This window comes from Cyprinodon variegatus, unplaced genomic scaffold, assembly GCF_000732505.1.
Source record: "Cyprinodon variegatus isolate N-32 unplaced genomic scaffold, C_variegatus-1.0 Scaffold391, whole genome shotgun sequence".
Lineage (NCBI taxonomy): Eukaryota > Metazoa > Chordata > Actinopteri > Cyprinodontiformes > Cyprinodontidae > Cyprinodon > Cyprinodon variegatus.
In genome coordinates this window covers 341,083-357,238 of record NW_015150844.1, presented here as the reverse complement: position 1 = coordinate 357,238, position 16,156 = coordinate 341,083, and the positions used below count along the sequence as shown (strand labels likewise).

General features: G+C 38.2%; 1 protein-coding gene across 16 annotated transcripts in view; it reads left to right on the top strand.

Annotated features, from left to right (window-relative positions):
* The window catches only part of LOC107092720 (obscurin-like protein 1), a 59,060-nt gene that overhangs the window by 39,598 nt on the left and 3,306 nt on the right, over nt 1-16,156 (top strand). For 15 of the 16 annotated variants that reach the window (XM_015387335.1, XM_015387331.1, XM_015387334.1 and 12 more), the window contains 8 exons: nt 260-526; nt 1,418-1,684; nt 6,315-6,427; nt 6,707-6,860; nt 8,798-8,959; nt 9,053-9,157; nt 12,170-12,436; nt 12,649-12,918. In XM_015387335.1, the coding sequence (XP_015242821.1) occupies nt 260-526; nt 1,418-1,684; nt 6,315-6,427; nt 6,707-6,860; nt 8,798-8,959; nt 9,053-9,157; nt 12,170-12,436; nt 12,649-12,918 (1,605 nt within the window). The remainder of the gene's footprint in view (nt 1-259; nt 527-1,417; nt 1,685-6,314; nt 6,428-6,706; nt 6,861-8,797; nt 8,960-9,052; nt 9,158-12,169; nt 12,437-12,648; nt 12,919-16,156) is intronic. The other variant, XR_001481586.1, reaches the window with a different exon arrangement.

Genomic DNA, 16,156 nt, shown 5'->3' with positions numbered 1-16,156 from the left:
ATATATAAATAAAGTTTTACTTTCCTATTTACTTATACGTTTCTGTATATAAACTGGATATGTGTGTATAGTACATTGAGATTACTTTTTTTGAGAATGGGCCTTATATAAATGACCCAGATTAAACCTTAGAAAGTTAAAGCACAGCTTGCTGAATAAGACATTATAATATAAAACATCTGTACAATTATTTGCCATGCACCTCTACACTCTACAAAACAATAATGGCAGCTATCCTTTAATCCCTGTCTTTGTGAAGAGCAACAGGCGCTGTTTACGAAGAAAATGTCGGCAGTAGTAGCTGAAGAGTACAGTGAGGCAATTCTCGAGGTGGAGGTGAGTCTAGATACAGCAGACGTGCAGTGGATGAGACAAGGGGTCCTGATCCATCCCGGGGCCAAGTACACCCTGAAACAAAACGGCCTAAATCACACCCTCACTATTCAGAAAGTGACTCTGTCTGACCGAGGCACCTACAGCTGCGAAACTCTTCATGACCGCACACAAGCCCAGCTCACCGTGGAGCGTGAGTGTCCACTCGTTCTCACTATGTCCTGTTGTTGTTTGTTTACCTTCGTTACTGACAACTGCCCGTTGGTTACACCTACAGTCCCTGCTTCCTGTGAGGGCAGATCTCAATTAATTGCGTAGATGTAGTTTAAGTTTACTGGGGACAGGGGCACTATGCCCTGGGAAATGATGGTAACCAACAGGTGATACCCTAACAAAGCCAAGACACAGAGCAGGGTAGCCATGTAATCAAACTCCAAAGAGAACACATTGCATATAATGTCTGTTAGCACATAGATTTTAAAGATTAATCTGTAAATAAATAAAGAATTAAGATTTATTTTCTTCTTTCAAGAGTTTCTAGAGAAGTAAAACGTCTTTGTTTTGAACTTAACACTCAATCAAACATCTTCTAGTAATTACGATGCTCTTATCCAAGGGTTTCATTTTGCTTATGTTTCTTAGCCCTGTGATTTGCAGGCAAGGGGATGAATTAAAGGCTGCTCTTTCAACACTTGTGCAGGTGGGAAGGAGAAAGTAAGGACTTCAGGCCACTGTTGGCACATCCTATGAATTTCGATCTTCCCTCACTGCATCTAAATTTACACCCTGGCCTTCAAATCTAGGGTTGTTGTCATCAGGTCTCCAAAATTAACACTCCTTTTTTTTCCACTGGGAATGTTTGCCTGTGATACAATAAATGAAAAACTTGGCAAATTCAAAGCTGGATTGTGTACAAAGCTCTATGGATCAAATGGCTAAATTCAGTCTGGTGTTGGATGCCAGGCCCATTCTGTAAAAAAAAATAAACCACAGAGCTTCATGCATTGACAATGTTCTGGTTGATCAGGAAGACCTATATCCATGGTCCATTTGTCCTTCTTTTCTGTGTTCTGGTTTCTTACAGCAAGAAAAGTCACAATCAAGAGGGGGCTAACTGATATTAAAACAACAGAGAGAGAAACAGCATCCTTTGAAGTGGAGCTCTCTCATTCCAATGTCCCAGGAACCTGGATCAGAAATGGAATCCAGCTTAAGCCGACGAATCACTTCCGTATGAGCGCCAAAGGAGAAGTTCACAGCCTGACCATCTCCAACCTTTCAGTGGAAGACACGGGGACCTTTGTGTTCTCTGTAGAGAATCTGAAAACCTCTGCAAGGCTTGTTGTGAAGGGTAGGCAACTTAGAGACAGACAGAGTAATGTGATATTGAGATAAATAGTACATCACTTAGATCAGTGGTTCCTAACGATGCTCCTTAAGGACCTCCACCCTGCAACTATTAGATATGTCTCTCTTACAGCACAACTGATTCAAATAAGGGCTCCTCATCTTCAATCAAATGCTACAGGAATCTGTCAATCATGCATTCTTTTCTGGTGTGAGGCAACAAGGAAACACCTAAAACATTCTGGTTGGGAACCATCGACTTAGATCATAAAAGAGAACCGACATCTACTTTTGTTGTTATAGCAAATAAATGTACAATAGCTAACATAAAATTACTACAGTAATAGTAAAAGTAATAGTCTTATTCAGACTTGACTGGGAAGTAGTGAAACCACAGTTTTTCTTGACAGGTTAGAACACATAAAGGACCTCTGTAGATGCATCAAAACGTTTAAAGCCTAGAGGCCATGACTGTTCAAATGTGTCCTCCGAAGGCCACATTCGTTGGCCAATGACGTCATAGCGCGGCGCCATGGCCTGTTTGGATTTAAAGCAAGTCTTTTTGCCATGACGGCAGGAAAGGTCCACTGCATACTTCCTATCCTTCGTAGCTTAGGGTATCCAGTGATTAATTGCGAGTCCAAGCAAGCCGGCTGCTTCTTGCTCAGAGGAAAAAGAGAAATGGAGACGAACAGTGGGGAATATTGTAAATGCAGTTTAATACAATACCCTCCTGTTGTCTTAAATTAAGGAAAATCATTATTTTTAATGGTTAGTAAGTCTGATGTGTGGAGGGTAATGTTTGGTTTATTGAAAGATCTGCAAATATGTTTGGCTGACATAGAAGAATGGATTCAAATATCAGTGCAGTGTGGGGACTACAATCTGATATCTGCAATGACATTACTGCTGCTGAAGCTGCTCAGAATCCAAACTAGCAAACAGAGCAGTAGTGAAAAGTTCAGCATCCATTCTTCACCTGCTTTGTGCATAAACTGTCACAGTTGCTAGGCGACAGAGCTTATGCTGACTGAGGGGCCATGACAGCTGAAGAAGGCTCGACCTATTTGAATCTATAGCTGAACTCTTCCAGCCTGCTTATATTCACAGCATCCCAAAGATCCAGTCCTTGTAGATTGGGTTCTTTGCGGGACGCAGCCGCAAAAATCGAACACAGCCCATGTTGCTTGTCAGTTCCCAGATAGAAGAAATGTGAAGTTTGTTTGCTATTTTATTTGTAATGGCTCCAAGTTTAACTTCTCCCGGCCGATACGTTGCACATTTACGCTCACAGGCTCTCATTCTGTACTGTTTTCCAGCCAGGTTCTATGTCCACTAAAGCTAATTGTAGTGCTAACCAAAGGCTTCTTCCTTAAAGGAGAAGTTCACTTTTTAACACTTTAAGCCCATTTTCTGTAGTGTCCAGGATGAAATCGAATGATCGACACCAAAATTTTGACAATTGGTCCTGTCTCTGCTTTTTGGCTCATGCAGAATCACCCCCCTGGCTGCTTTAGAATGGCTTCCATAGAGCATGTCCGATAATGTCCTTAAAACAACCTTAAACGTTCTTTTTTAAAAATATGCTACTCACCGGGTCGTCAGCGCTGTTCAATGACGTTCCAAAAAAAGTTTCGTAAAGAAAAAACGTTCCTGTAGTGTTTTATTTAGCATTTTGTAAATCCCATTGAGTTCTGTTGGAATAGTCAATATTCCGCTGCCACCGGAAACGGAAATGGGGCCTGTTTACACAGTTGTAGTCTTTTCGCTTCACTCTGTGTACTCCAACGTCGAGAATCAAGAATCCACCTTTCGTATTCCATTTTCAGAGTTTTTTAAAGTGTTTAACAGAGACGTTAGCACCTCGACGTCGGAGTACACAGAGTGAAGCGAAAAGACTACAACTGTGTAAACAGGCCCCATTTCCGTTTCCGGTGGCAGGGGAATATTGACTATTCCTACAGAACTCAATGGGATTTACAAAATGCTAAATAAAACACTACAGGAACGTTTTTTCTTTACGAAACTTTTTTTGGAACGTCATTGAACAGCGCTGACGACCCGGTGAGTAGCATATTTTAAAAAAAGAATGTTTAAGGTTGTTTTAAGGACATTATCGGACATGCTCTATGGAAGCCATTCTAAAGCAGCCAGGGGGTGATTCTGCATGAGCCAAAAAGCAGAGACAGGACCAAATGTCAAAATTTTGGTGTCGATCATTCGATTTCATCCTGGACACTACAGAAAATGGGCTTAAAGTGTTAAAAAGTGAACTTCTCCTTTAACTTGGCAGAAATGCTCAAACTCTCTACCACTGTTCACCCTCAGTTTGCTTCTTTTATTTTAACTTCAAGTAGAAATCCATCCATCCTTCCATCCATATAGATCTGTTTAGAGAAGCCAATTGACCTAACAGTCATGTTTTTGGACTGTGGGAGGAAGCCGGAGTACCCGGAGAGAACACACGCATGCTCAGGGAGAACATGCAAACTCCATGCAGAAATACCCTGAGCAATCAAACCCGAAACCTTCTTGCTGCAAGGCAGCACTGCTACCCACTGCGCCCAGAGCAGCCCTCAAATACAAATCATATAATTTAGATATTCATAAAATAATAACTACACAAACTGTGTAGAGTAGTGCAAAAATAAGCGTAACAGATACTTTTTTTATTAAATGTTTGACAGAAAAAGTTCTCAATGTGACTACTGGTCTTCCCTGGTCAAAATGTGCAAATTGTTGGCTTTAAAACAGATGCATCCTTCATCTGTCACTATCCTTCCTTCCTCCCATATGCCATCTACTTATTTAGATGCTGTGTAGTTTCTTAGATGTTGAGTCCCAGTATTCCTCACTGCAACGCATTGCATATACCACACTGCTAAGCTTTTGTGTCAGGTTTGAACTGCAATGTTGTTCTCCAGGTGTCTGAGGGATTTAAGCTATGAAGTTAATGAAAACATCTTTTGCATATTTTTTTTTATTAAGACTAATTAAGTAACCATCAACCAGGAACCCCCAACATAAATTCCTCCTTTACTCTTTAGGGGCTAAACCATTGCTAGTACATCCTTAACATTGCTTGTCTCTGTTTCTATTGACTAATAACACACCCTAGGGAATAAACTGGTTAGATCTAAGCTTTACTTTAAACAGTGGCTACAGACCTCTCCAATAGGGACAACGGGTTGGCTCATAGACGCCAGAAAAAGAAATAAAAATCAGAGAAGTTTGCCTATTGATGAAAAAAGTGTTGCTTTATTATTAACAATGGGATAGAATAGAAATATCCCTTATTGCCCTGAAGATGGAAAATTACGGTGTGTCATTAGTGAATCAAACAGATTCCCAGACCCCTTAAAAAACTGTAGAAGAGTCACAACACTAAAGACAATTAAAATTCAGTGTGGAATAGAAAGTAAATACCAATTTTGCCAGGATAGTCAGGGGTCTAGAGAACAACAAAATGCACATTTCTGGCCATGCTTGAGGAAAAGAACAACTGACTATTCACAAAACCCAGCACAAGTGTTCATTGTTTCCTCCACTATTTGTTTTCATATTTCCCTCCCCTCTAATATAAGAGTCGGTGCTGTGCAAATAGCTGCAGTTACTACAGCTGAACCTATGAAGCCAGCGTGAAGCCCAGGTGGTAAGACACAGTCTGGTCTTTTAATGTTGTGTTTAACTTTTTTTTTTTTTTGCAGCACATCTTTTTTAGATCAGGTCTGAACACAGTCTGTTGTTAAAAGTGGGCTTTATAGATAAAGCTGAAGATATTAGGATGTGAGGCGGGATAACATACTCAAATATGTGTTCCATGAACTTCAATTATCTGCAGAAAGGCAGAATATTCATAAGAATGGGGAAATGCAAAACATTTTTTAGATTGTTTTTCATTTGTTTTGTTTTTTGGGTTAAGAAATGTGTCCAGGTCTTGGCTCCAACTTGTCCCACATGCCAAGAATTTTCACAGTATGATAACCTGATAACCAACCTAATTTAAAGTCACAAAGCAACCTCTGTACAACTCCATCATCAGCTGGTAATGCCGTCTGAAGAGGCCTCCTCTGTGTCTGCTGACCTTTACTAATGGATTCAACTGAATATAGTATGCTATAATCCTATATTCTATCCTATTCTACTTTATGATTCCACTTGGGATGCAACCATTTATGCCAACTGTGCTTTTTCAGACATATCAGCAATTTAGGTCCATCATGACTGATTATGTCCAAATCTGCCTTTATGCAAAATAGGCAGTGACCCCAGACTGACAGCTGAAGTTATCCACTCAATTGTGACCAAATGGCAACCATTGCATGCATGATAATAGAATGGAGTGACAGCTCTTCTAACGTTGCCTTTATCCAGGCTCACGTTACAAACACAAAGAAAATAGCCTTGAACGATTCATTAAAAAGCTTTGGCTCTACTCCATCTTTCACTCAGGTACCGCTTTAACCCCAACTCACAGAATAATTCTCCCCATGCCTCTGTCAATCAGTGTCTATTATCCCTGTGAGCATTTCATGAAATTTAAAGGATTCATTTGGTCCATATATACTACATAGATAAGTTGATATAGATAGCAGGTTTTTGTTGTTTAAATAAGCAATCCTTTTCTTTATCAGAGCCCCCAGTGACTATCTTTAGGAAGCTGGAGAACCAGAGAGTCCCTGATGGATCTGTTATCTCTTTCGAATGTGAGCTGTCAAGACACAACGTTGATGTCAAATGGATAAAGGTAGTGCTTTGTTTACTTCTTTTTGTAGTCCCTCATACTTATTTTAATTATGATTTTAATAAAAAGATAGCTTATGAGAAAACTGTTTACAAAACGCACTCAAAGAAAATATTTGGTGGTAGATTTGTTTGAATAAAGACTCCATTAAAAGATGAAAAAGTTTAGATTTTTTGGGACATTAATTTTGATATTAGATGTCATTTGAATTAAAAGGACAGTTCATTTCTGCTCTTTTTAAGCAGAAATTTTAACTTTTTAATTTTGAAATGTTCTTGTCAGGATGGGGCAGAAATCAAGCCAAGCAAAGATGTACGAATTTATGCAATGGGAAGGAAACGCTTTCTTCAGATAATGAAGTGTAATACCTGTGACTCTGGCATGTACACGTGTGACGCTGGCGATGCTTCTACATCCTGCAGAGTGGAGATCTACGGTACGCTATCACCTCCTTTGTTCATACCTCACAATTTAGCAGTATTTTCTCCGTTGTATGATTCTATGATGTTGAAAATGCTTATAGGAATTTCTAAGGAAAGCAAAAATGTCCACAATGGAACAATCCCGTATGGAATATTTTAAAGAAGCTGTATTAGCTAAATGTTAACATTGCATAAGTCAGCTGAATGGTAAATGAACTGTACTTATCTAGTGCTTTAATAAGCCAAAGGACTCCAAATTACTTTACACCACATTCAGTCACTTACATAAGTGAGTCTGCCATAAAATCTGCATGACAGGCCCTCTGGCCACCGCCAGCAGACATTGTAGGCAGTGTCTTGCCAAGATCATAACAATAGAGGTGTGCAAACCAACGACCCACAGGCTACAGGATGAATCACTATCGTGAACCACTAGTGAAACATTTTAAATGTGATTTAAACAACAGGGAATGTGTTACTTTCAGTCTAATAGTACTTGCCTCCACTGAAGACAAAACTCATATCAACCATGTATGTATTCCAATATGTCTGTTTGTACCTCATTTTAACCCTGTAAATTTATCTTATGATATTTTTTTTTTAGTAAATATTGTAATTGCAATATAAGAACCAATCATGATACGTTCTTTTCAGATCTCTTTCTTTTAACACCTTTTGTGACAGCTGGAAAGAAGAGCACTATAATCTGTACTGTGATGACACCACATCCAACAGACTAAAAATGATCTTGGCATCTGAAGTGTGAATTTGTGACACTTTGAATAGATTAGCTAACAGATATGGCTAACAGTTCTTTATGATACTGATATCGCAGACAATGGTATTTTGATGCCAATGTAATGCATAGTTCAATCGCTACTTCACCAAATGAAAATAGAAGCTGGAAACATTCTTTTTCAGTGTTGGGATGGGTGGGGATACAATGACCCATCCTGTCCTCTGGGGATTTTATTCCTTGACTGTGTGATTTCTGTATGAAACAAGTTACTTCTAACTAAACGCCCTTCTTGAAATTTAACAGCATTAACTTCTTTACAATGATCAATGCTGAATATGCAACAAACTGTTAGTTTGATTACTTGACTAACACAATGAGCAAAGCCAACACTGGAAAAAATCAAAATCTAAAAAAGTTATTTTTTCTTAAAATAAGTGCATTTTTTCTTAGATTGAGGAGGTAAAAGAGACATTTTGCCAATAGACCAAGACAATTTACTCTTAAAATAAGAAAACACAATTGCATTGTCTTATTTTAAGTGCATATTATCTAATTATCTTATTTTAAGAGTAAAACTACTCATTCCATTGGCAAACTATCTCATTTACCTACTCTAATTAAGGGTAAATACACTTAATTTAAGAAGTTTTTACTTATTTTTAGATCATTTTTCCACTGAACTGGTTCTTGACAATCCTTTGGGATCTTTTTACCTGAATAAGAATATGCTTTATAGCTACAGTAAACATTGAAATGACATTTTGTTTGGAAGAATCTCTTTCAGTAGCTACAATGTCATTTAAATTGTAGTTAAAACATGATGTTTAATACATAGTCTTATTAGTTTAGATTGGGTGAATATTTATAATGACATAATTGTAAGTTTGCTATTGATTGTGATTTTTGCTAATTGGTGAAAAAGATGCAAAATTATTTAAAAAAATTTCTTCTTATTACTCCCTGTAATTTAACAATGGATTTTTACATTGTAATAAATGAATTTATGAATGAATAGTGTGTAGCCCAGCACTTCCATCTATTGACATTTATCTGGTACTACATTCTGGACTGGGTAGCATTGGCACCTGGTATCTTTTCACACCTAGAAATCTTTCACCACGAAAAAGGTAACAGTAAGAAAACTTCAACAAGTAGTTATTGGTACTGATATTTGTGTTATTTGCTTTTTTTTTCTGTGAATGGTATCTGTAGAGCGTGAGCTACTGGTTCTGCAGGACCTTGAAGATCTGGACATCCAGGAAGATCAAAATGCTGTGTTTGTGTGTGAGATCTCTGTAGAGGATGTTCCAGGGGAATGGTATAAAAATGGGGAGCGGATACAACCCACCAGCACCATCAAGATCCGCCAGGAAGGTAAACATGAAAATATATAGTAGGTTTGATTTTTTTTTTTACTATAATATTACATATATACAATTTTCTTTTTTTTATTATTACTGTTTTCAGGAACAAAACACTTTCTTCTTATGTGTAATGTGCGACCAGAAGACTCTGGGGAGATCAAGTTTGTTGCCAGAAGCGTTGAATCTGTTGCTTACCTGGAAGTGGAAGGTAACCAAAGAAGCAAATAGAGACAACTTGTGAAATAAATGTTTGATATTTTAATTTATATTAGAACTCTGTAATTATATCTTAATTACCGTTATTAATTACCCCTTCTGGTGGCTATTATATATTCAAAGTGATTCCGTAATTTTAAAAATATAAAAAGTCAGATTTCCTCTTAAATGACTTTATCATTATTAAAGGAGCCAAACTTTGAGATCCATAATGTTGTTCCTTTGTGACAGTTTTTCATGCTGTTTATACAATAATAAAAAGTCGCTCTCTTTTATGAAATGGTTAATAAACACTGCAGTGAAGCAAATTTAAGGATGGATGTTCAACAGACATTCACTTCAAGATTTAGTAAGTGCTGAACACAGTGGGATCGTTAGAGACATTACAACTTTATTCTTTTTAGTTAGACAATGTCTCCCAACCCATGCAGAAAGCTGTTGCTGAACTGCAAATCTTCAGTGGCACATTGCTGCACCCTAAATTTACAAAGCTAAAAACAGCTGATATTTGCACGGTTAATTTTTTAGTCTGTTTATAATACTAACATGCTGCTGTCATTTTGCACATCTCAGTGTTGCAGTATAGTAACTGCACAGTATTTCTATTCAATACTGTTCAGAGTTAGGGTTGAGTTAGGGTTCTTTCTGCCCATAGTCCTTTTTATTTTTAACCTTTTTCACTGCACTCATGTTACCTATTCACTATAATGCCTGTAACTGTGCTGCTCATACACCATCATTTCCCCAGTGAAGGACAATATAGGGGTATTCTTTTCTTTTTCATTTCTTTTCTATATACTCCCTTTTTATGGGGCAACAGTGGCATCGGGTGTAGGAGTTTGCCCTGAAATCAAAGGGTTGGGTTAGTTACTGTTAGTTACAATCGGAGAAACAGGACTACACTGAAAAACAGGCCAAGCTCCAACATCTATAAACAAAGGTGTTGATGGCAGTGGCACAGCTGAGGTTTCTCTGCACAGGGGGGCGACAGTGGCATCGGGTGTAGGAGTTTGCCCTGAAATTGAAGGGTTGACGGTTCAAGCTCCAGCTTTCAGTGTCGTTGTGTCCTTGGGCAAAGCACTTTACCTTTATTGTCTACTGAGGGTGGCCAGAGGGCCTGGTGGTGTTAGTGACTGTGTGCTTGAATGGGTGAATGACTGAATGTAGTGTAAAGTGCTTTATGTCATGAAAGCGGTGTTTGTTGGAGGACCCAAATGCAGAGACCAGTTGGCAGAGGTGAATTAAAGTGGGTTTATTAAGGTTCACAGGACCAGGGGCTGGGATCAAAATCCAACAGAAAACAACAAACGCACCAGAACCAAGGAGACGTCAGGAGTAAACCAAAACTCTAGGAGCCAGGGAGAGACGAGGAAGGCAGGCAGATGTTAGACGAGGATCCAGCAAACAGGAACTGAAGAGGGAGGGCTTTTAAAGAGAACAGAGACAAAGAGAGGGCTAACGAAGGAATTGAAAACAGGTGAGGGCAGAACAGAAAACAGAGCAAGGGAAAGAGGACACAAGAGGGCAGCAGAGGAAAACAAATGGAAAACCAAGAAAAACAGGAACTAACAAACCAAGACTCTGACACTTTAATGACAGTAAAGAAATCCCATCTGGGCTAAATAATTATAGGTATAACTGGTTAATAAATCCAGCCAAATGCCTTAAATTTCAACGCCCTGCAGTTCAAACCGATGAGGTTTAAAGTTACTTATTGCTGTTTTGGCTAAACAGAGTTAGTGCCACAGGACCTAGCATATGTCATTTTCCCAGAATGCATTGCCTTCTTTAACATCACAGAGATATCTGTGTGATAATATTGTATTGGAATCTATTTAAACGAAATAGCTTGCAGTATTTTCCCTGTTTTGTATTGATATAGTCAATAAATATTTCTTAAATAAAGTCTATGGTCAGAACTAACCATGTGTCTCTTAACAGGCCATAAATCTGCTGAGAGCAAAATATGTATTCCCATTTTAAGTGTCAGTTTCTTTAGTAGGTTCTAAATGTATTCATAGATTGAGAGACTTGGGTTTCATGTTCTGGTGAGCAGAGGAAATGGAATGCAGGGACATAGCAGAACTAAAGCTGATAATTCATTGACCTTTCATATAATGTTTCATGCTGCTCCACAGTTTATTTAGCAATTACATGTCAAACTGCAGCGAAATATAGAACCAGTTTAACTTTCATAAAAGGTTTCAAATCTGAAACCAGACTTGCAAGTTGTTTCTGGGTTTTTAGTCAAAATATACAAGAATTCATCTGTAAGATAGCAACGCAATACAAATATACTATAAATTATACTTATAATATACAATTATACTTACGCTAGCTGACGAAAAAGGAATGTTTTTATAATCTTAGCTATCCTTGTAGCGATATTAGCATTACTTTGCTAAAACAAAAGTTTGAAGTGCCACCCTCCTGAATCTACAAATATGAAAAGACTCAAAGGTTATTTCCCTTTTTTAGGGTAAAGAAAAAAGAGAACATTTCATTGCTAAAAGATTGCTTGGTGAATTGGTAGCTTGCTATAGAATACTAAAACTATTCTGGTAGCTATAATCTTCATCGTGTAATATTACCATCACAGTGTGATGTTTGATTTGCTCTAAGGTTCAATGTATTTGATTAATTCAATTCAGTTTATTTATATAGCGCAATGTCATCTCAAGGCACTTTGCAGTTCAACCAGATCATACACTCATTTTGATTCAATTTTTTCTGGTTAAGGAAAACCAGTTGATTGTATCGCCTCATTGAATCGAAGGTAATCCCTCACAGCGTGCTTGTAGCGACAGTGGAGAGAAAAACTAACTTTTATTAGGAAGAAACCTCCAGCAGAACCACACTCATCTGCCGAGGCCGACTGGGATAAGAAGACAAAAATACTAACTCTAAATTAGGAATAAATTAGAAAACCAAAAGACAAAAACAAAAAGCCCAGAAAAATCAGGCAATTAGAAGTTAATAGCTACTTTTTCTTTTCCCCTTTCAGAGCTTCCGGTCAACATTGTAAAACCCCTGCAAGATACGACTGCCCTGGAGAAGAGCCGAGTCATCCTGGACTGCACGGTGTCGAACCCAAGATGTAGCATCCGCTGGTACAAAGGCAGCAATGTTATCCTGCCCTCTGAACGCTTTGAGATCTCAAGCGAAGGCTGCTACCGCAAACTGATCATCCAGCAGGTGGCCTTGGACGATGAAGGCACATATAGTGTGCAGGTTGGAGAATATACATGCTCTGCCAAACTGACTGTGGAAGGTAAACGCATTAACTGCACTTCTTTTTTTTGATACAGTTGTTTTGTTTTGTACAGTGAAATGTTTGTTTTTGGTTTTATGTGAAATGGTATATATTGGTAATTGTTTAATTCATATTTTTTTATCGTTTAAAATTTATAAACACTTTTAATAGAGGTTTCATTTATGAAAACCCAGTTAATGTTTTCCTTCTGCTTCTCTGGACTCGCCAAGCCCAGTCTTTGTTGATGGTCCGGGAGCTGAGAGATGTGGAGGTCCCGGCCAACGAGGAGGCCTGCTTTGAGTGCGAGGTCTCATCCCCTGTCCTTAGATCCCCGGTTTGGAGTCTGAATGGGGAGCCCCTGCAGCCAAGCTCTCGGATACGCCTGGAGAAGATGGGAACGGTGCACAGGCTGACCCTCCGCCAAACCACCCCTGACATGAGCGGTGTGGTGGAGTTTTTATCCGGGAAAGCAAAAAGTCAAGCTCAGCTTCGGGTAGTGGGTAAGTAAAGATAAATTATATTATGTTCTGCTAAGCAAATCTGCTGTATTTTATATAACAGATCTTCAGCCATCTCTCTTTCTACATTTTTGGGAGCTAGACATTTATTGTAATATTTTGGTGGTTTTAAATCAGTAGTTCTCCAAACATTCTCAAGGTCTTGGTAAAATCTATCAAATATTTAGTAAAACATTGACATACAGAATATATTTAAAGGGATTCCTCTGAAAAGGGTTTGCTTTGAGTGAGAGGTCTAAGTCCTGGTCCTCAAATCTCTGATGTGCAATTTGATCTAATAGTATTGGTGGTCTTGTTATTGAATAAAGTACACTTTTATTGCTGGTGCAAATAAACAGGCTTTCATATGTGCTGGGAGGCAGCAGTGCTGCACAGTAGAGCAGCTTTTAGCATTGTTGCTTTACAGCAAATATCATCTAGGATAGGGGTCTTCAAGTGGCCAACAACTTGTCTGTGTCAGCACTCCAGAGTCAAATAATCAAGTCATTAGCAGGACTTAATCTGAAAAAAATTGTAGCTTCTAGCTCCCGTTTCTTTACCATTCACAGAGTCAACAATAAGGGCACTTATATGAGAAGGAAATCAACTCTTTAGCCCTCTTTAGATCTGGACAGCCCTTGGCCTTTTGGCATTCTGAAAAAGAACCACTGAATATGCAAGTTAATCAAATGTAGTGAATGGCAAAATGAATCTCTCTGTTAAAGTCAGACTGTAGTGATCAGAAAGACCTTGGATCCGAGAATTAAGGCAGGAATGCTTATAAGAAACACTTTGGATTAGCAAATGTTAAAGAAACAAAGACAGAGTTCTTTGCGTCCAGACATTTTTTTATGGCGAAAACATGTTTCAACAGTGTGAAACATTTTAATCTAATATTAACAATTAGATTCATCTATCAGATTCCAAATAAATGTTTTGGGGTTTTTTTGCAGGATAAATGTCCTATTTGTACTGAACTGCCATATATAAATAAAAGTACCTCCTCAATGTTCAATCTTTAGAGCGAGGGATCAACAAGAGTAGGTGACTGTAGCGACTCATTAACCATCCTTATCATTTAAAAGGAAGAGGTAGGGTCCCATGTCTGTATGAAACACTTCTGGTTTAAATAAAGAAGCACACCCAGTCCAGCTGTGAGTCTCTGGTAATTTAATACAGGTTTTGAGTTTTATTATTAAGGGTCACCACCCTCTCAACAATGACATCGGGGAGTTCAGAGAACTGCTGACCCATCATACATTTTGCCATACAAAGAGGTTTGTATAACTTTCCTCAAAAAAGAAAAAGACATTTCCTAAATACCACAACTTTGTAAACATCTTTTTTTATAAAAAAAATATTAAAAAAAAATGAAGGACGAATCAAGGACTTGTTTTGATGGCCAGTCGATCTACATTACATCCACAATACGTTCACTTTAATTTTCTCATTATGACACATTGACATTATAGACTGTATTTATTTTAAGTTTGAAATATATCAAAGACATTTTAAACTTAAATAGTTTGGATTGACATATAAAAAAAAAAAACAACATACCATAGAATTGAATAGGCGATTGAATCTATGTTTCTGATGCAATGTTGTTTAAGATCCAGCAGGTGGCAGTATAGTACAACACAGTTACAAAGTACAGACCCAGTATCAATGCAGTTTGGGGAATATGCCAAAACCCTCCATGAGGCCTAATCTATCCATCACTAGAATCCAGGGAGGGCAAGTCAAGACAGGAAAATCTGGGAACAAAAGGCAGGCAGGACAGGAAGGAATGCTGGATAATTCACTACCACAAAGACTTTCATAAAGTTTGGCACTAACTAGATCACTGTTTGGGGGCTTATAAAGTCAGGAGGTGAGGTGAGCTGAGTTGCTCTGGTTGGAAGTGGGCATGGTTTTCAACGATGGAAAAAATAAACACTCCCCATTGAAGCCTGAGTCATAACACAGCACTTATCATGGCATTGCATTCGGATAGAGTTCTTGATTGCATATTGAGTTAATTTAGCCATTTGATGCAGGTGTGTGGAAGTAGAGGCACATCTTAAAGGGGCAGGACACTGGAGCTTAAGGTCTGGAATTGAAGACCCTGGTCTAGTAACCTTGCTTGAGCCAGACTGATAGTGTGTAGTTGAATTTGAATTCTACACAGTATCCATCTGGAAAGGCTCCCATGGAAAGTGTTCTCAAAAAGGAAGGGACATTCAGCTGATGGGGTAAATTACCAAGTGGCATCTGCCTCCCATGACAAGCTTTTAGCCAATCCCAGCAGCAGTAGCAGTTGAGACATATAACATTTTTGATTTGTCTAATAATTAGCGTAGTTACCTGCTAAATAAAACTCTTGCCAAATGCAGTTGGGAGGAACGTGCAGACATCTCTCCCGTCCACAAAGCCACAAATCATTCCCTTTTGCTCGTTTTGCAACTGACAAAAAGACCTTTGATAAGGGACACATTTCCTTTATAACAACTGTCATACAATTATAAAAAGATAAATAAACACTGTCGTGAAAAACATGCAAATCAGGTTTTTATTCCATCACAAAATAACAGTTAACAAGTAAAATAAATATAAAGACGGAATATCAAGGTTTTTTGTTGGCTTGAATAAATACTATGCATGAACAGCTTCTTTAGAAAGATTCTGGAGTGTTTTATTTCAGTCAGGCAGAGTTATATTCTAAGCATTCAAAGTCTGAGAGACAAAGCTTTCTTCTTCCAGTGAGTTCTTACTTACTATATTTGATCAAGAAGCCACAATAGGTACCAAACACAGAACCGCAGAGAATCATTTTTTCAGATCATAAACTAGTCTCTCTGTATTCTGTTTAAAGGGTGACACATAGGTCAATTCTTTAACCATCTAAAACATCCAGGATGGATTGGCGCTAAACACCTATGGTTTTAGCTCTTCTACAGATAAAAGTCTGTTTGAATGGACCCAAAATCCATCTTTCTTTGTGATAATTGGCATATTGTATTAATATGTAATAGATTCTAGTTAAATCTAGCTTTTTTTTTCTCTCCTGGTTGTCTTCATGTTAAGCTTCTGTGTGTGTTTTTCTTTTCAATAATTTCCAAATAAAATCTGCAGTGTTCTTTACATTTGGCTCAGGGGGTGTGACCAGTTGCTCATGGATTGTGTTATAATTTAGCAATGCTCTTAACGTATAATTTTCTCTGGACAGAAGGCACAGGCGGGTTTATGCAGGGTTACACTT